The sequence below is a fragment of the Phoenix dactylifera genome, unplaced genomic scaffold, assembly GCF_009389715.1.
Source record: "Phoenix dactylifera cultivar Barhee BC4 unplaced genomic scaffold, palm_55x_up_171113_PBpolish2nd_filt_p 000275F, whole genome shotgun sequence".
NCBI lineage: Eukaryota > Viridiplantae > Streptophyta > Magnoliopsida > Arecales > Arecaceae > Phoenix > Phoenix dactylifera.
In genome coordinates, this window is record NW_024067760.1 from 520,312 (window position 1) to 540,094 (window position 19,783).

The 19,783-nt window shown below is 34.6% G+C and overlaps 3 protein-coding genes across 4 annotated transcripts; all 3 read right to left on the bottom strand.

Moving 5' to 3' along the window:
* Positions 1-1,526: 1,526 nt before the first annotated feature.
* LOC120105392 (protein ALP1-like) lies at positions 1,527-5,847 on the bottom strand. 2 transcript variants are annotated; one of them, XM_039117796.1, is made up of 3 exons: positions 5,611-5,847; positions 2,284-3,048; positions 1,527-2,150 (listed from the first exon to the last, which is right to left on the bottom strand). In XM_039117796.1, the coding sequence occupies exons 2-3, from the start codon at positions 3,044-3,046 to the stop codon at positions 1,687-1,689; spliced, it is 1,227 nt and encodes a 408-aa protein (XP_038973724.1). In that variant the 5' UTR covers positions 3,047-3,048; positions 5,611-5,847; the 3' UTR covers positions 1,527-1,686. The 2 variants fall into 2 exon arrangements, with proteins under 2 accessions (XP_038973724.1, XP_038973723.1); XM_039117795.1 differs by lacking the exon at positions 5,611-5,847 and having other exon boundaries at positions 2,284-3,159.
* On the bottom strand, positions 3,137-4,933 carry LOC120105393 (L10-interacting MYB domain-containing protein-like). Its single transcript, XM_039117797.1, has 2 exons — positions 4,013-4,933; positions 3,137-3,925 (listed from the first exon to the last, which is right to left on the bottom strand). Exons 1-2 carry the CDS (start codon positions 4,370-4,372, stop codon positions 3,293-3,295), a joined length of 993 nt encoding a protein of 330 aa, XP_038973725.1. The 5' UTR covers positions 4,373-4,933; the 3' UTR covers positions 3,137-3,292.
* Positions 5,848-13,429: 7,582 nt separating the features above from the next.
* On the bottom strand, positions 13,430-19,783 carry LOC120105394 (DNA polymerase epsilon subunit 3-like). Its single transcript, XM_039117799.1, has 3 exons — positions 19,451-19,783; positions 18,888-19,006; positions 13,430-13,785 (listed from the first exon to the last, which is right to left on the bottom strand). The coding sequence occupies exons 1-3, from the start codon at positions 19,669-19,671 to the stop codon at positions 13,574-13,576; spliced, it is 552 nt and encodes a 183-aa protein (XP_038973727.1). The 5' UTR covers positions 19,672-19,783; the 3' UTR covers positions 13,430-13,573.

Below are 19,783 nucleotides of genomic sequence, written 5' to 3' on the forward strand. Positions count from 1 at the left end.
TCCCAACAAGTCGTAACAGAATCCGACTTAGGCCCTGTTTGGGGGAGCTGTTGGCAGTAGAGCTGTTGGAAGTAGAGCTGTCTGAAGTAGAGCTGTTATAAAAAGCTGTTTGCTGTTTGGTAACTACATTCGTAAAGTGCTGTGGTACTTTGTTTTGTGTTTGGTAAACAAACTGAGAAAGTACTTTTGTATGACAAAATTACCATAAAGGACATTGCATAGTATTATACAACAGAACATAATAAAACATAACATAAATTAATACATAAATATACGATATAGTATAATATTATTGTAATATAAAATAATGTTATGTTAATATAGCATAATAGTAATATAATTATTAGAGTAAATTAATATTTGGTAATATAACATAATATTAAATTATTTAACATAACATATTAATGTATTATGATATAATGTAATATATATTATATTTATAGTATAATACAATAATAAAAGTATAAAATATTATAATTATTAGTATAAATTAATTTCTCATAATATAACATAATATTAAATTATTTAAAATAACATATTAATGTATTATAATGTAATGTAAGATAATATAATATAATATTTATAGTATAATACAATAATAAAGGTATAAAATATTATAATTATTAGTATTAATTAATTTTTCATAATATAACATAATATTAAATTATTTAAAATAATATATTAATGTATTATAATGTAATGTAATATAATATAATATTTATAGTATAATACAATAATAAAGGTATAAAATATTATAATTATTAGTATAAATTAATTTCTCATAATATAACATAATATTAAATTATTTAAAATAACATATTAATGTATTATAATGTAATGTAATATAATATAATATTTATAGTATAATACAATAATAAAGGTATAAAATATTATAATTATTAGTATAAATTAATTTTTCATAATATAACATAATATTAAATTATTTAAAATAACATATTAATGTATTATAATGTAATGTAATATAATATAATATTTATAGTATAATACAATAATAAAGGTATAAAATATTTTAATTATTAGTATAAATTAATTTTTCATAATATAACATAATATTAAATTATTTAAAATAACATATTAATGTATTATAATGTAATATAATATAATATAATATTTATAGTATAATACAATAATAAAGGTATAAAATATTATAATTATTAGTATAAATTAATTTTTCATAATATAACATAATATTAAATTATTTAACATAACATATTAATGTATTATGATATAACGTATTATAATATTATATTTATAGTAGGTGATAACGTATTATGGTATCTCTCTAACAATTTTTCTAGTTAGGTGATAAAATTGATTAAATGATTACTAGATGTTTAGACGAGAATCACATAGATGAAAAATTATTTAGCATATTCTACGTGCATACTTTAATAAGGCTTGGAATATACTTCATATAGCCTGGCACACAGTTTAGCCTTTCTAACACACAATTAAGGATTGGACACAATTAATCTAGCATGGTATACATATATCTTAGCACATAGTTAATCAAGGATTGCACATAGTTAATATCCATCCTCTCTAACTTTACCTTGTTCATACTTTTTTACATTGTTGACGTAGTAGCAACAAAAATACAACGAACATTCATGTTTGGTCAAATACAAAATAAAACAACATGTGGAATTGCACTGCACTCAGAAGTCAACGAGCTATAAGTTGAGAAGCAATATGATCACGCAGAATATCCATCTCACGGTTACCCAATATTTGGCTTTGCTCTGCACTCAGTTCTTCCTGTGGTTCATTAATCTCTAAACAATCAGAAGGGAGTAGATCCTCATTATCATCATAAGGCTGAAACTCCAAATCTTTGATTGCATGATTTCTAATAAAATTATGAATAGCCATGGAAGCCACCACAATTTGGACTTGTTTATGATAAGAAAAGTTGGGCATGGTACTCAACATTCTCCATCTACTTTTCCAGCATCCGAATGTCCTCTCAATAGTGCATCTCAGGGAGGAATGTGCATGATTAAAGATTTCATGCATACCCTTTGGTTGACTTCCACGTCGAAAATCTGGTAAATGATACCTCTCCCCTTTGTAAGGCCCCATATATCCCAACATGTGAGGATATCCTGCATCCACCAAATAATATTTACCTGCATATATATATATATATGAGTTAGTATTTTAATATATTTAATGAAAGTTAAAAAAGTATACTTGCGATCATAATATATTTAATTAATATGCATACGTCTATATTATAATATATTTAATTAAAATGCATACCTCTAGGTGGGTGTGGAAATTGGAGCTCTTTTCTGTGTATAGCATCTAAAAAAATACGAGTATCATGAGCAGTACCTTCCCATCCAGCACAAACAAAAGTGAAACGCATATCAAAATCACAACAAGCCATAACATTTTGTGTAGGAATCCCTTTTCGGCCAATATATGGTACTTGTTTGGATGGAGAAATTTTCACTGGTATATGGGTGCCATCAATTGCTCCAATGCAGTCCTTAAAATAAGGCCACCAACGATGATCATCGCGGATTTTACTTGGAATATTTTTGAACTCTTTATCCAGCGGGCTAATAATATCCTTGGACATCCTTAAAACAGCATTTAAAACATGGGTGAAATATCTACTAACTGTTTCTCCGGAATGTTGAAATCTTTCTTGAACCATCCTATTCCCAAACCCATGTCCTAGAATCATCAAAAACATAGACACCAGCTCCTCAACAGGAATATATCTAGAAGCCTTTAAACCATATTTGATTTTCAATTCCATGCACAGATTAATAAATACATGTTTTTCCATTCGAAATTGTTGTTGGCATCTATATGGATTGCCATGTAAAATTTCTGATACAAACTTGTATCCGGTTTGATAAGAGGTCCTACAAGGCTCCTTTTCAATATATTTTGTGTAATATTCAGTAACCATACCAACAGTTGCAGTTAGTAGAATATTATAATTATCATTATCAACTATCTCATCTTCACTGGAATAATTCTCCTCAGAACTATTGTCAATGCTGCCCATACCTGTAGAAAACATATTATGCAAAAAATAAAACATCTGTAGCAAATAAAACAAATGATATATAAACATATAATGCAAATACATATAATATCACAAAATCATAACATCTATAATATCCATAAAATCAATAGCATCCACGATACATTATCCAAGAGATACCACAAATACATATAGTCCATCATCATTCTATAATAGAAGTTCATAATTAAAACTACAAAACATATTGCCATAATAGTACGTCAACAACTACTTATGTAAGTTTGACATTCGCTTGAGCCATTCAATTCGAAGATTGGTATCTCGGAGTGCCATAAACATCTCTCGATGTTCTCTTTTAAGGAGCACCTCAGCAGCAATCAAAAGCAGTTCAGGTTGTGCTACCATCTCAGGCATCATATGCACTACGTCCATCACCTCATCGATACTACGTCCAGGTTTATCAATCATCTTGGATGGCACTGTACTTTTCTTCTCCACTGCATCAATAAGACGACTCAATTGCTGAGATAGTTGTGCAGCACCCCCAACCTTCTTGCATTTCTTATCATGCAAAGTAGAGCTAACTCTTTTCTTTCCTCTCTCTTGGATAGCATCAGATGCAAGAGTAAGGTTAACATTAAAATTATCAGTGGGAACATCATCAATTTTATACTCAATCATATGATGGTCCTCATCTGAGTCACCTAAGCCCTCAAATGTATCATTATTAACCCCATCCAACCTCTCATATACTTCAATTGTGTCCTCAACATCCTCCTGCACCAGTAAAGCTGGTGCACAGGCCCCCTCCCCAGTGGCACTAGTACCTCTAAATAACCTATCCAATTTTATGGCATGTTGTAGACCACGTTCTCGAAACTTAGCTGCATCAGGAATCTCCTGCAAGTTAACAATATATAGTTGTCAATAGTAGTTTATAGGTTAGTATAAAAAATCTTACAAATATTAAACTAGTGGCACGTGTACCTGCAATTTTTTTTCCCACCATGCATCTGGTGCATCTATTGTATTTCTAACAGGATCCCATCCAAGTCCTGTTTCCTTTCCCACCAATTTCATCCAAATGCTCCAATTTGCTTTCAGGTTATCCCACTTATTTTTAAATTTTTTGTAGTCATATTGATTTCTAGTCTTCTCATTGAATTTCTTAATTATATTGGCCCACCGTAACCTATTGAAATGTGTTCCTGGGCGATTACCAGCTTCAACTTCACCAATACATATATCGATAAACTCCTCTATCAATTTTTCATTCCAAATGGCCTTCCTCTTCTTCTCATCTTGGGTTGATGGACCAGCAAGGGTATGTTGGCTCTTCTTAGACATTTGTTTTTCTTACAATGCAACAACAAAGACATGAAACATTTTGTCAATCATAAGTCATGATTTCATCCATATGAATAAAACACCTTGTAAAGCATATTAGAAAAACAATGAGATATTAGACAAGGCATGCAATAAGAGGCAATTATTTGATAGAACTATAAGCATTTTCACCAGCTTGCACAGTTCTTAAATGGATCTCAGGCTTTACTGGTTTCGTCTATGTTCTTGACCATTTTTGGTCAAGCTAGTCTTCTTAATAGAACTCTATGTCTAATGAATGTCAATTATTTGATAGAATCAAGGATTTGATGGATGGCTATTATGATACTAAATAAAGAAATTGCCATTACCATGTATAAACTTACTCTTCCCATTCCTAACTAGGTAGCAGCATTTTTTCCATGATCTCAGGAAAATTTTGCCTACGTACCATGATCTCCTTTCTTTTTAAATTTCAACTTCCAGATCTTGTAGGACTCTCTTTCTATTGGAAATAAGATCAGATTAATAGGAACATTTATTACCTTATTTATCTCCAGTATCTCGATTTTATATTGTAAATCCATTAACACCTACAGGTTCTTTCCTTTTAGCTCTCAGAACATGCTCATATGATTCTGTAATAAATATGAAAATTGATTATTTCTGAAGGAATAAAAGTAATAGCGCACCGAGATTTCTCTTAAAAAAATTGTGAGATTGTTTGGAAATTCCCAATGCTCGGATCATGAAGACTAAAGTTTGAATCATGTAATGGTTACGTTGTATGCACATTATTTGTCAGATTAATAAGGTCCAGGGGGCATGTCTCATAATTACGATCGAGATGAATGAGAGGGATGGCATCAGTAAACTATTTCACTAAATTAGAAAACCTGTGCCTAACTGCACTATAAACCTGTGCCTAACTGCACTTTGTTGCTTGCACTAACTACGCTCAGGCCAAAACATATTACATTGTCAAGTTCCCAATATTAGCCAAATACGATGTTGAGTACCCAATATCTTCTTGGCAATATTGGAAGTATTAGTAACAATAGTATGCACCACTAAAATGACAATAAGGTGTAAGATCTTTTAATTAAAACATGCTTCAATATTCATCAAATGTCCATTCTTGGAATCACTAGCAGTGAATTTTGTTGAAGAATGACAATGTAAGTAGTAATTTGGACTTTAAGTCAAAAGTATAAGCATAAAATATTTTGGCTAATTAAGAATAAAAGGAGTATTCTTACTTCTTAAAGCTTCAAAGTGCAATGGAGATTGCAAATTTCTGAGCCACTAGGTGATAGTACCTGACAGAAAATGATCCAATCATAAGTTAGAAGGCAACAATAATATTACCAAACTCCATTAAAATTCTAAATACAAATCTATCTTTCTCTCTGTAACAGAGAGAGGAAAAACTTGGTCCACCCGAAGAGAGAGGAAAAATTTGGTCCACCCGAACCATAGAGGGAAATCTCTCTCTGTAACAGAGATTTCTCTCTCTGTTCTCTCTCTCTCCCTCTGTAATAGAGAGGGAAAAGAGCTCGCCGTCCACCAGAACTCCCTCCCTGCAACAGAGGGAGGATCTCGCGGTCCACCGTGGACCGCGAGATCATTAAGCGTACAGAGAGAGGATCTCTCTGTGTTATAGAGAGAGATCCTCTCTCTCTGTTACAGAGAGATCCTCTCTCTTTGTAACAAAGAGAGATCCTCTCTCTCTGTAAGGGGAGGCACCGTGGACCGTGGTGGTGCGGTCCACGGTATCGCGGCTTGAGCATGGACCGAGAATCTCTCTGTAACAGAGAGAGATCCTCCCTCTGTCTCACCCGTGGACCGCGAGAGAGGAGGCATCGTGGACCGCAATGCTGCGGTCCACGGTGTCGCGGCTACAGCCTGGACCGCGATGCCGTGGTCCAGGGGTGGTTCTTCGTGGTCCATGATCGAGGAGGACGGGCCGCGAGGTGATGATTAAAAAAAAAAAAAAACAACACATTGATTTTGAAAGGTGCAGAGAAGGATTAAATTTTTTTTATTCTAAAATGTTGTTCAAGGAATGCATACAAAAATTAAAAAAAAAATACCTTCTCTTACGGAAAGAACTCTGACGGCTAGGGTTCTTGGCTCAACCAGATTTTTTAGGTTTATAAAGGGGCAAGCTATGTAATTATTAGATTTTAATGGGGGCATTTTTGTCAAAAATAGAGCTTTCCGAAAAAGCTGAAACAGCTTCCTCCCAAAAGCTCCAAATTGGAGCTTCTGCCAAAAAGCTGTTTTCAGCTTCCCGCAAAAGCTGAAACAGCTTCTTGGAAATTTTACCAAACACACTTTTTTCCCCAAAAGTACTTTTGGAGGGCCAGAAAGTGCTTTTTGGCTCTCCAAAAGCTCCCCCAAACAGGGCCTTAACTGGTACTAATTTTCTATGTCGATGCACGTGCATTCAGGTGTGCCTGGGAGCGTTTGTGCTGCATTCAGGTGTGCCTGGCATGGAAGAGAGATCTTGCTGGATGGCGACTCTGCGATAGATATTCGAACTATAATTTCTGACGGATTGGTGCTTCAGACGAAGTATGTATTTAGAGATGTCAACGGAGCCATAAATTGGGTGGCCTCTTTTGTTGCCAACCATTTGGAGGAACATCTCTGGGTGGAGGAGGCGGAGTTGCCCCATGCACTCCATAATGTACTGTTTTTTAATTTTCTTGACTGTATCTGTACCCATTATGTATAATACTTCCATTTTCAGCAAAAAAAAAAATACAGAGGCGTTCGCACCTGACCGGTACTCTCTGGAACAACGTAGTTTCCAGAATTAGCATTGGTTTCTTATTCCGGCCTGCATGTTTGATAACTAGGGCCGTATTCAATTGTAAAAAGATGACCATGGTTGTTGGTTGATGCGAATAGGTTAAGCTTGGACTAGGCTCAAACTGAATGTAAATGAGCTAAACTTGAATCCGGTTCATAAATCTCGAAATTAACAAATCAAATCAAAAGTAAGTCATAAAAAAAGAAAAAATCTTGAAATAGATTGGATATTGTGAGGATCCGTGCAGGTATGTATTTAGTCCCACATCGGTTATTCGCTAGACAGATCTTGGGTACTTATACAGGATCAAGAAACCCAAATAATACCTTCTGACTAGCTTTTTTGGGTGAGGTCCTGAATTGTTACTAATGGAATTAGAGTGGATTTGTCCCATAACCTATATAGACTAGATAATACTGCAACACGAATTCATTGAGGCTGACCACGGCCCAATCGTAGTGCTTATGATTAGATTTGAATAGATTGGAACACTTAGCAGCGAATCTGGCTCATAACATATGTGGATTACAGAATACTGCAACATGGATTCATTGGGGCTGACCATGAGCCGATCGTGGTGCTTGTGATTAGATTTGAATGAATTTGAACCTTTAGCCTAATGAGGACGTCAAGGCTTAAATGAATAGAATATGTGAGGACTTGTGCATGCTTGTGTTACATATATGTACAAGTTCAAGTGCAAATGAACTTGGAGATAAAAATCTATTTAATATAACAAATTAATATTTGTAAGTTAAAGGAACTTTAGAATAATTGTGGAGCAATCTTGATATTTTTAATGAGCATGTTTTCCATTTTGACTAGATATCATACGCATATCAAAAAAAAAAAAAAGGTCTTTCTTAGGGCTCGAAGTTTAGACAAATGATTGAGTCATTCAAGTAGGGTTGATAAAGGGATTTGATCAGTTTGGCATTCCAAATGGGTGTTAGTTCCATTAAAACAATATTAGCTTTCACATTATTTAGTTTTGAAAATTCTTTTGCATATTATGATCATAATTAAGCATTTTAAAGTCTATTTTGAAGTAAAAAATAAAAGTTTTCCACTGGGTCAAAGTGTAATTCGTGGACTTTCGCTAAATTTGGGTCACAAAACTAATAATGCCCTCGTTTTGTTATTGTTAAAACTAAATATTCATCTAATATTATTTTCTTTGGTGAGAATCAATATTTAATTTTTACACAACATTAACAAATAATGACATCTAAAGAAAAAAAAATCAAATTTTAACATAAGTGTAATGTAGTCTTACCCTTAGCCTGCCATATAATGGACTTTGTCCAACAATTTTTTTCCCGATCTAGAAATTTGGTAAAGCTAGTAAACTAGAACGTGCAATGCGGAAGATATAACAAACATAACAAGCATATAACTATAAATTATAATAAAAGAAAGAGAGAAAAATCAAATACATGAAAGAAATACAACACACAAAAAAAAACAAAATTGATAAAGGAAAATTAAAATATATAAATATTTACAATGAGAAAAATTAAAACAAAACCAATTTGAAAGCAAGATAGTATAAAATATTTTTAGATAAATTTATTTTTCTCTTCCAATTTTTTTTCTTCCGCTATTATTGTTTGATCTAATTAGTGATTATTCTCAATCTTGAGCCGTCACGTTTGATCTACATCAAGTAGTGTGTCTTTCTATATAGTATTAGAGCGAGGTTAGAGTGTGGTCAACCGGTGTGCGACTTTACTTAGATTTATCAAGAGCACAGCTTTCGAAGCAATGAGTTGATTATGGGTAGTTCTTGTATTTGTAGTTCGGCATGGTTCTATATCTTTCAATAATTCACTGTGAGGATGGGCAAATATATGGACTCTATTTTGATTTGATATTCGAATTGTGATGACCGATTTTACCAACATCAATAGGGCTGCTTTTATTATCACTACTTATCTTCTTAAGTTGAACAATACTAATTATCTAAGTTAGAAGTGTATGGTCAAAGCATATATGATAAGACTAGATTTGTGGGTATCTTGAAAGAGTCAAAAATGATACCAACAAATACTCTTAATTATGAGGATGCCAAAAAGAAGTGAAATCTAAAATCTACAAAAATGATGTGGATTATCCAAGCTATAGTTGATAGAGAGAATTATATCCATATTCAGGATACAAAGGAGCCAAAAAAAACATGCGATATTCTTAAAGGTGTCTATTCAAGATTTAGTAAGGTGAGAAATTAAAATATTCTCAAACAAAAGTTGCCAAAAAAATGGGTTCTAGTTTCAGGTTTTCCTAAAAAAAATCCAAAACAAAGAGTAGATTTGGTTCAAAGATGAAGATTTAAAGCAATGGAAGCTTGATCAGTTAGAACAAATTTGAAAGACTCGGCATAACAAAGTTGATCAGCTCAAGGATCAACCAAGTCTGGAAGAAAATTTGAAGTAAGAGGAGCTTAATTAGATGGATACTATATCAAATTAAAAAAAAAAGTGATTGAAGAACAAGTTGATTTTGAAAGTGCTCAGGAAGAGTTAAAGAATGTTATAGTTGATCCTAGCATAAAGATCCACATTGAGTAGTCAAATCATATAGAAGAGTCTCACGCCGAGGCTATCCAAAACATGGATGTTTCGTATGGAGATTTAGTCAGCCATGAGGATAAACAATTGACTAATTGAAGAAGTTTCAAAAATCAAGCAATAAGAAGATATGCTTGATATGAATGGCTCATATTGTATCTTAGTATTTGATAAGGCATTTGGTGTGCCAGTTAATTTTAAAGTTATGTTAGAATTTGAACAGTTAGAAGATTTTATGCATAAGTATTTGATATCATATTCAGAAAGATGCAATTATATATAGATATATGAGCAACCCAAGTGGAGGCATCTGAGTCTAGTCAAATTTTTGTTGTTGATTTTACTTATTTGCTGGTAATGTCAAATGTTATAATTAGCAATAATTGCACTTGGGAATTTGATGTTTATTGGCATAAACTAGATATTTTATGGAATCTCAACACTGTGACCATGAAGTCAATGCTAAGGAAAAATGTTGGAGGACATCGTTGATTTTAGTATATGCATTGAAGAGGATGGGCTAGTGAAGGAATTATTATTTGAGTTGATAAAGAAGACATGTTGTTCAATTATTGAGTCAACAAGTAATTGCCATTGCCACGGTAAAAATAGCAATGGCTACTGTAGCATTTCATGTCATCCATAAATCCAACATTGTTGGCTTGGACTTTGCAATAAAGGAGAATGTTGAGATTCATTGCCCAGTTCTAATCTTATTAAGATTTTTATTTTTTAGTGCTGGCCTATGTTAATTAGGTTGAGCTTTAGGCTCAATATATTAGAGTTTGTTTTTAGTGGAAGATACTGAAGTTTTTATTTTTTAGTGGGAGATGGGAACATTTTTACCTTCTTGTAGGAGAGAAGAAACTTTCAATTTGACCAGCCTATTTTGAGGCTCAAACAATAGTATTTCAACTAGTTTTAATCTTCTAAGGGGTTGTCACTAAGTCGTAGATCTCGAAAACTGATCTAATTTCAAATAAAAGAAAGATCATTTTAATCAAACATCGTATGATCAAGTTATAGCTTCCAAAAGTTTGGCATGCGATTCAGTTCTGATGTGGCAGATCCTTGTAGAATTTATTCAGCCCTATCTATAGTGGCCAAAGCATGCCATATTGAGTATGGTGATCTTTCTGGATCAGTCTATCACATTTCTAATGCGTAATGGAGAACATCAAATATTCACCTTCCACCTATCATCACTAATCTTTATGTCCGTGCCTTAAATATCACACAACTAAAAAGTCCAAGTCAAAGCAAAGAAGACCGGAAGATTATAATGCATTTGATGCTACTAGCCCTCATCTTAATTTCATATATGTAATAATCCAAATAAACAACAGATGATAAATCATCCCTTATTTGTTATGACTAATCAAAAAAGAAACATTTAATATCCAAAACTAGACTATTGTTGCATGCAAGTCTTAGGCCAAAGAAGTGTGAGATTTTACTCATAAGGTGATGTTTAAGCATTTAAGAAGTCAGCTGCGGGATAACATAACAAGAAAAATACTATATGGCAAAATGCACAAAAAGAAGTGCTGAAAATTTGGCCTTATAGTAAATTCAAATAAAATTCAATATTAGTTTATTTGTACCTATATCACTGCAGAGCTGAATTCCACTCTAAAAATAAAGTCAAAAAAAGATAGCCATAAATATAAAACTAGTAGGAGATTTATATGAAGTACATGTTATTGTCTTAAGCAGACCTAGCTATACTTGATCAGCAGGCTCAAGTTATACTCAATCAACAGGCCAAAGTTATACTCGATCAATAGGCCAAAGTTGTACTCAGTTAGCATATGCCGAAATACTCAAATAATAAGCTGCAATACATGGCTGGTAGGTCTAGTGCTACAAGGATGCCAGCCTCAGACTAAGTGTCAAGAGAAGCAAGCTAATACACTAATGAATAGGCAGAAACACCAGTAGTGCAGACCGATACACCATAGATGTAGACTGGCACACCAGTTAAGGTGCAGGCCGAAATACTAAGGTACACCAATGGTGCAGGCCGAAACATCAATAAGGATGTAGCCTGAAACACCAAGGATGCAGGCTGATACATCATAGGTGCAGGTGCATATACCAATAGGGGTGCATGCTGAAACACCAATAGTATAGGCTGATGCGCCAATGAGGATGTGAGTCAAAATACCAAGAGTGCATGCTGAGAAGGGGCAAGAGTTATCAGCCTAGGACGGGACCTTTTATATAGCAAAACTTAAGGGTTGGCCAACCAACAATTATCACTTCTTGGGATGTGGAGGAATAATAGTGCTATCTAGAATATAGGAGTAGTGAAAGGAAGATAATTGTCATGCTTAACAATAGTGGTCCCTATGGTGCAAACCAAAAAGAACAAATATTAAAACTAAGTAGTAACATTTATCTTAATATTACCCAGAATGTGGAAAAAATAATAACACTAATCAGAATATAAGAGTAGTGAAGGAAAGTTAACTACCATACATTATGATAATAGCCCACATAGCTAAAATTACGAAAGACAAGTATCAAAAGTTAAGTAGTGACACCTATCCCAACAATCAATGGAAGCTACTTATAAATATCAAATTATAATCCCAAGCAAAAGATCTTTAGTTAGTCAAACACCTTTCTCTTATTTATCATTAATTTTACTTTATCTTTGCATTTACCTTTAGTTATCTTACTTTATCCTAGTTTGTCCCTAACCAATAGCTATTGGTGTAGATATGTAGCCTCGGCTACAACCAACCTTCTTCTCTTCCGAATAAGCGGTGTCTCCGTAGTGAAAATTCTTGAAGCTCAAGACATCAAGACCTATGCTACTAGTTCTTCACCCGCTTGCTGATTTTTGACACCGATGGCACTCCCGTGCGCTTGTAAAATTTGGCCAAAGATGCTATCTCCATTCCGCTCCTACGGAGAATCCAACATCAACAATGTCCAAGTAATCCATACCTCAACATTCTCAAAACCTTGCCCATGCCAATTTGACCTTGGGTACCTCCTCCAATGACAAGCTTAGCTCGTTGGTGATTGCTCCATCCTCATTGGATATGGATGATGATGTTTGGTGGTGCAGGCCACCAGTGATGAGGCAAAGATCGTTTTGTCCGAGTAGACTTGTTGCCTTTGAATTTGATAAGAAGTTGGAATGGTAGATTAGATTAGCTGCAGTGCTCATTGCGGGAGTGTAGCCATGTCGATGCATCGAAGAAGGAAAAGCAAGGTTGGGAGGGAGAATAAGGGGTCCAGCCCTAGTTTTCTTATAACTCAAATGAACATTTGTTTCTTTCCTTACCTTAGATGAGGTCCAGCCTTGAAGAACTTCCCATATGATTAAGTAAGAGAAGCTTCCCATATGATTTTTGTCCCTTCTTGTAGGTTAGAGAAAATTTAAAAATAGAAATGGAAGAGTATCCATTGACAAAATGGAAAATATGTTCTATCTGAATCAGAAACAAAAAAAAAAGAAGCATAATCCAAACAAATGTATGGAGAGAAGGAAAAGTTGATTTTTTTCAGTGAAACTGTTCTATGCGACCAGGCAATCCCAGCATCATATGCCATCTAATTGATAATTCAAAAACTAGAACAAATTTCGCAACCTAAAGGCCTGTATGTAGCCGTGGATAAGTTCTGACCGCTCTTAATGTACGTTCATATAGGTTTGTAAGGTTCTGTAAGCACCACAGATGCCAGAAAGCAACTTTATTGCATAAAGTTAGGAGTTAGGACTCCAATGACAAGACAGTCATTCTACCATCAGTCATCACCATACTATACAAGGAGCACAGCCAAGCAAAATAGGAAGACTATGAGCTCAAATGCAAAAGAACTTCATCCATCATTCTCAGGAGAATTGCCTTCATCCTCTGCGTCTTCTTCTGCTGCACCTTCAATATCATCGTGTCCATTCTCATCTTCTTCTGGTGCACCTTCTGTACCATCATATCCATTCTGTGTCGGCATCTCTTGCTCTAATTTCCGTTTTCTATCTGTTTCTTTTGCCTTCGCCCCGGACTTCTTTGCCACATTTTTTCTTCTAAAATCTGCAGAAATGGAAGATGATGAACTCAGAGCACAAATCTTTAGATTGACAATGGAGCAGAAGCACAATTTTCATGAACTCCGATAAGTAATTTTAGTTAGGTATTTGTAGATGGAATAACCTTTTGCAATGAAAAGGAAAAGGTGCTCGTGAGATAACAGACACCAAGCTGGAAATCTCAAAATTGAATTGGGAAGTATGATTCTTATTAAGAGATTGCAAAGAAATAGTTAGTAGAAATAAAATCATTGTTGCAAGCAAGAGAACGCATTGTGAACGAGGCATATGAAAAAAAAACAATAGTGGTCCCTGCAAAGAAATATATTCCAGCAAGGTCTGCAGTTTCAATACCAAGTACAATATCAATACCTGATCGGTACGATACCATACTGAAGCATACTATATTAACACTCAGTATGCATATGCATACCAATACAATATTTTTTAAACTACCATCCACGCAGGGAAGAAGAAGAAAGGAAAGAAGAAGAAAATGAAGAAAGAAAGGAAGGAATGAAGAAGAAAAGGAAAGAAAGAAAAGAAAGGAGAAGAAAAATAAATGAAGGAAAGAAAGAAAGAAGAAAAAGGAAAGAAAGATAAAAAGGAGAAGAGAGAAATGACGAACATAATGAAAAGAGAAAGAAAGAGACTAAAAAAGGAAATAAAAATGGCTAAAGGGCCCAAACTACCCCTAACTGGGTGGTTCTACTTAGTTCCATATGGTTCACCCTAGTTCAAACTGTTCACTGAGCCGAACCCCTGAATCGACCCGATAACATGCCGAGCCGATTCGAGCCAGTATGCTCGGAACCGAGCGATTCAAGTCGGTTCAGCATACTCATTCCCAGATTCCTTCAGCACCAAAAGTAGGTTTCAGAATAGAAATTGCAGCAAGCATAATATAATGAAGCAAAACGCACACATCTAGTTGCAACCCTTGAGGTAATAAGGATCTGAACAACATAAAAAACAGATGCTCACAAAAATGAGTAACACCGCCAAGGTTTTATTATTGACCAAATAGGTTTTACAAACATTACCCCGGTCCAGGGCCTTTCACATAAAAGCAGGTTGTGATCTGAGAGTCACTTGGATTGTTAAAATTCGAAAACCAATAGTTAATTGAAAGCACTAGCATAACTGCAAGACTTAACTAATGAATCTGGGGCTACTTCTATGGATTGTACTGGGCCATTAGTTTGTAAACTCCTACTCAGCCAAGTTCTATTGTCTCTCACTCATTTTTGTTATTCTCATGCTGAATCTCAGACTCCTTCAAGATGAGATCATCTTGAACCAATACTGCACATGTCCAAACTATATGAAATGGGATCCCTTAGCATAATCTCCATTCATACGACTCACTGGATTTACTGAAAGTACTCATTACTAATAAACTTCCCTGGTTTGGACTTTCCCTCCTTTCAAACTCTATTTCTGTAAAACAGTCTAGTAATGTAATATAGCGTGAAATTTCAAACTTTTTTGCACCCACTGTAATTCTTAGTGGTGCCAGTGCTAACTATTTAGTAGTGACTACTTCATAGCATTAGCTCACTTCTCCTCCCTCCTAGCACAATTCAATTAATAAAAAATAAATAATTTTTCCTTCTCCTGGCATCATGCATGAATGATAGCGTAAGAGCCTATATGTTTCATTTGAAGGCTTCACATAACTGGTCCAGACGTGAATCAACTGTCTAAATAGGTGTAATCCCCAAATTGTTAGTTTTGGGTGAGCGAGGGGCCTGCTGAAAACCTTGAAAACCAAATAGCAGGAAGAGGAAAACCTTGAAAAACCAAATAGCAGGAAGAGAAACTGAACTCGTTCTTATGTATGTACAAGCAATTCCTTTTAATGGATGAATAATGAACAAGTCAACCATGTTCGCGAACTTGTATAATCAGAAAGAATGATGATAAAAAAAAATAGCAATTAATCTTGAAGATTAATGCTACTGGCAAAAGAAAATTTCACTATTGACAGGTAAAAGGCGAATCCCATTATATTTAGTATAAATGTTGTTTCAGTGCTATTATGTTGAAGCTTAATGCAATACAAGCAAACAAAGAGACCATGGAGCTGACCAATGTGCGTGAAGACTATAACAATGTTATGAGGCTCAAAGCAACCTCCCAAGCCACCATAATATGTATCTGTAATCATTACAATGAGCGGAACTATATGAGTTAATTCCACTCAATGTTCTGCTATCAGTGCAGACCTGGAATTCAAGGTTGTACAATGATAAACAATGTGGGTTTGCCGATCAAATAAGCAGGTCAAGAAAACTTATAGTGGTAAGCCAATCTAGGAACATGAGCATGGAGATAGCACCAAATTTAACATTTACAATTTCATCAATCTTTATATAGTGATTTCATATTTTTGAATATAAAAATTATTTATATCTAAAACACCAGAAGTAAGATCATTTGGAATAATGTTTCATGTTTCATTGGCACAACAAGATCAAATCACAGTTATTTACCCAAAAATACAAAATTTTTAACCATTCGATTTCAAAATTTTGCCACAGCTTCAATACATAAAACTTTTTGATCTAGTATCTTGAATGAGTTATTCATGAAACCAATCTCATCCAATAAAAAGGACATGAAAACACTTCTCAAACAATGTTCTTGTGAATCCCAAGGTTCCCATCCTCAACTAATTGAACCACTCATCTAGGTAAACCTTTGAATATCTCATGTCTCATCAATTAACTAAAATGTATAATTAGTGCTATTCTTATGAAAATATATCCAGAACCCTCTGCTTCATAAAATAACCTATATATCTTTCCAAATCACTCCTCGAGTATTTTCAAAACGTAACATTTTTTCTCCTTGATAAAGATATTGGCATAAACACCATTTTTCCACAAAAGGACTAATTAATAAAAAACACTGGAGAATGAAATGTAAAAACTAAGTATTCCTAGGTAGTGGCTGAATCAGAATTCCTTATGGAGGTGGAGAATAGGGCCTGCTTCTTTTTTATTTTGCCACTATTAGGAAATTAAGAAAAAAACTCCATTACATAGCACCAAAGCATGGCTTTTACCGATTGTCTTTAGTTTCTTATCCTGAATGCTACCGTTCGGCCCCATAAGAACAAAACGCAACTGCAGAGCCTTTTATTTTGATGTTATGATGACCATCTTATTAATCATAGAGAAAATATAATGGAACAAAAGTTCAATAGGTTTCACAAAGCATATTTAAACAGAAAGGCATCAAACTCCTGGAAAACTAAGCTCAAAATAGTAACTAGAAATACTTAGTTTTCACATTTTATCCCCATTTGTTTTATTAATATTTGACTTTTCATGGGAAATAATATTTGGCAAGGCATGGTAGGCATCAACCTCCTATATAACAAAGTTCAAACAGCAACTCCAAAACCTGCCACTCAATTCGCTCTAACTTTACATACATATTCAGGAATTACACCTCAATTTATAGGGGATTTAGGCATTGTTTGATACAATACTTAGCTAATCCAAGAAGAATTCCCCAACAGTAGTACCATTTAGGAAGGCAATATGTATGAAACAAAAATGTGAGGAAGACTATCAAACAAATGAATGAACAGGCATTTGAAAGAGTGCTGTAAGTAAGAATGTCAAACGAACCGAGAGTCGAGAAAAGCTCGAATCCAGCTCACTTTGAAGCTAAACAAACTGACCTTGACCAGCAAAATAGGCTTAGTTCTATGCCGAGCCAAAAATTGACCCATCTCGATCAAGCTCAGCCCAATAAGGCTCGAGTACATTTAAATTATCCATATTATATAATTTTTATATAATGGGCCATCTAATTAAAGTTTTAATTGGTATTTTCTTTTATCCTTTGTGTCAATTAAATGCTAATTTAGACCTTAACCAGATTTTGAATGAAAACTTGAAATCAAGAATCAAGCTTTCATTAAGTTTCACACAAGGCTAATTTATTCTCAAGCTGAATTCAGTTTGATTTAGGATTGTCAAGCTGATCAAGTAGGCTCATGTCGAGCTTGATTTGAAATTAATCTCGAATCAAGCCTGAAATAATGGTAAACAATCAAGCTTGATCTTGGAATTCAAGCTCAAAATTAATTCCATACCAAGCTTGATCAGATCAAGCTTGGCTTGATTACACCCCTAGCTGTAAGCTCTCTCCACCTAATTTGGAAAAGAAGAAAGCATGGAATCTCCTGGCTTTCTTTCTCACAGCACTTCAACAATTAATTTTTCTCTTCCTTTTGAAATTTCTACATTTAAAATAAGAGATATTATAGCTGATCTTTCATTAGCTATCGGCCAGATTGTTTGAAAAGGATGAATAATTTACAATTCTTCTTTCGAGACAAAAATTTGCAAGTTCTCCACTATAATAAAATTGCAGAAAGGGGCATTCACAGCAGATTGTTTGAGTTCACAAAGCTTGTTTCAAAACAAGCAAACTGTAGGGCAGTTCATATACACAGTTTGCAGTTTCAACAGAAGGTGTATACAACATAATTAAAGTAATTAATTTATCAGTACACTCTAAGCATGAACTTTACTCCATTTGATTCATCAAAGAGCACCAAAACGATAGATGTAAAAGGAGGAATAGTCAAAAATGAAAAAGGAAAATATGCTGTGAATTCCAATCATGCTATCTCAGCAATAACACAAGTAGATAACAGATCAAGCATAATCAGCTCAAATATAAAGAGCCCAGAAGAGCTTTACATCTTGATAACCATATATGATTGCATGACTTAGTTAAAATCATCCATATCATGGTAGCATTGAATAACTAAGAAAAAGAAGAAGCTTTATAATGAATTTCAAAAAAAAAAACACGATAATTATAGGATTAAAATAGCAATGGGAAAATATTGGACAAGAAACATGAAAAATGTATGTCAATTAAAAGAATGCAAGACCAGGAATGCTATGATGAAAAGTTTCAAATTACTGTGCATAAGTGCATTGGGATAGAAGTAATACAGAGCAACTATATGTTTAACAAAAGAGAAAATAGGACTTTCAGGGAACAAAAGAGAAAATAGGACGTTCAGGGAACAAAAGAGAAAATAGGACATTCAGGGAAAAAGCAAATCATACTGACCCTCTAAAGAAATTCTAAGAGGCTCAATAAACTCAGGGTATTCAATTTCTTCAAGTGCCTTGATAACATCCTCTGCATTGATTGTTTGCCTATTCGATTCCTTGCAAATGTCGTTTGCACTGCACAAAATTACGATTCTGAAGTCAGCTCACAACACCTCATAACCTATCCAGTAACAACAATTTTTCACAGAAACAAAATTGAAATAATTGAATCAACGAAATCCAACTACATCTGATGAATACTTTGCATCCATAAATTGGTATATTTTCAAAAAAGTATTGGAAAAAAAAAAACAGGCTCAAAGAAACAATAACAACTCAATTAACAATCAAGTTATCATCAAAAACTTTTCTTTCCCTCTCATTCTACTTGGATTTACAGTGTGGATACGACAAAATCGGACCCTTTTCACTTTTATCAGATATTTCGATTAAAGAAAATCGCTTTATCAAAAGATCTAACTGGAGTCTCAGAAACCCTAGAAGATCTCACACGGCAAGAGGGACAGAAAGAAAACCCTAATCGAGGGCATCGAGAGGGGCGAAGATCAGTGGGCTCACGTGGCGGAAAGGTAGTGGATAAAGATGCGGGCGCTCTCCGCGAAGGCCAGGAGCGCGTCTTTGTGAACTTTAACCTCCTCTTCCCCTCCTCCTGCGCCTCCGGTGGACAACTCAGCCAGCTTGTCCTTCACCACCCGCCGCACGATGGCCCTCGGCAGCTCCTCTACCGCCAGCGCCGGCGCCGCCCCGCCCTCACCCCCTCCTCCCTCCTTCTTCGTCATCTCTCTCTTTTACTCCCTCTTCCACGCCCTCCAAACCTCCCTAAAGAAAACCCACTTTGCGTTTCAAAAGAAAGGGCCCGATCTCGCCTTGTCGAAGACTTCCCGCCCCTCC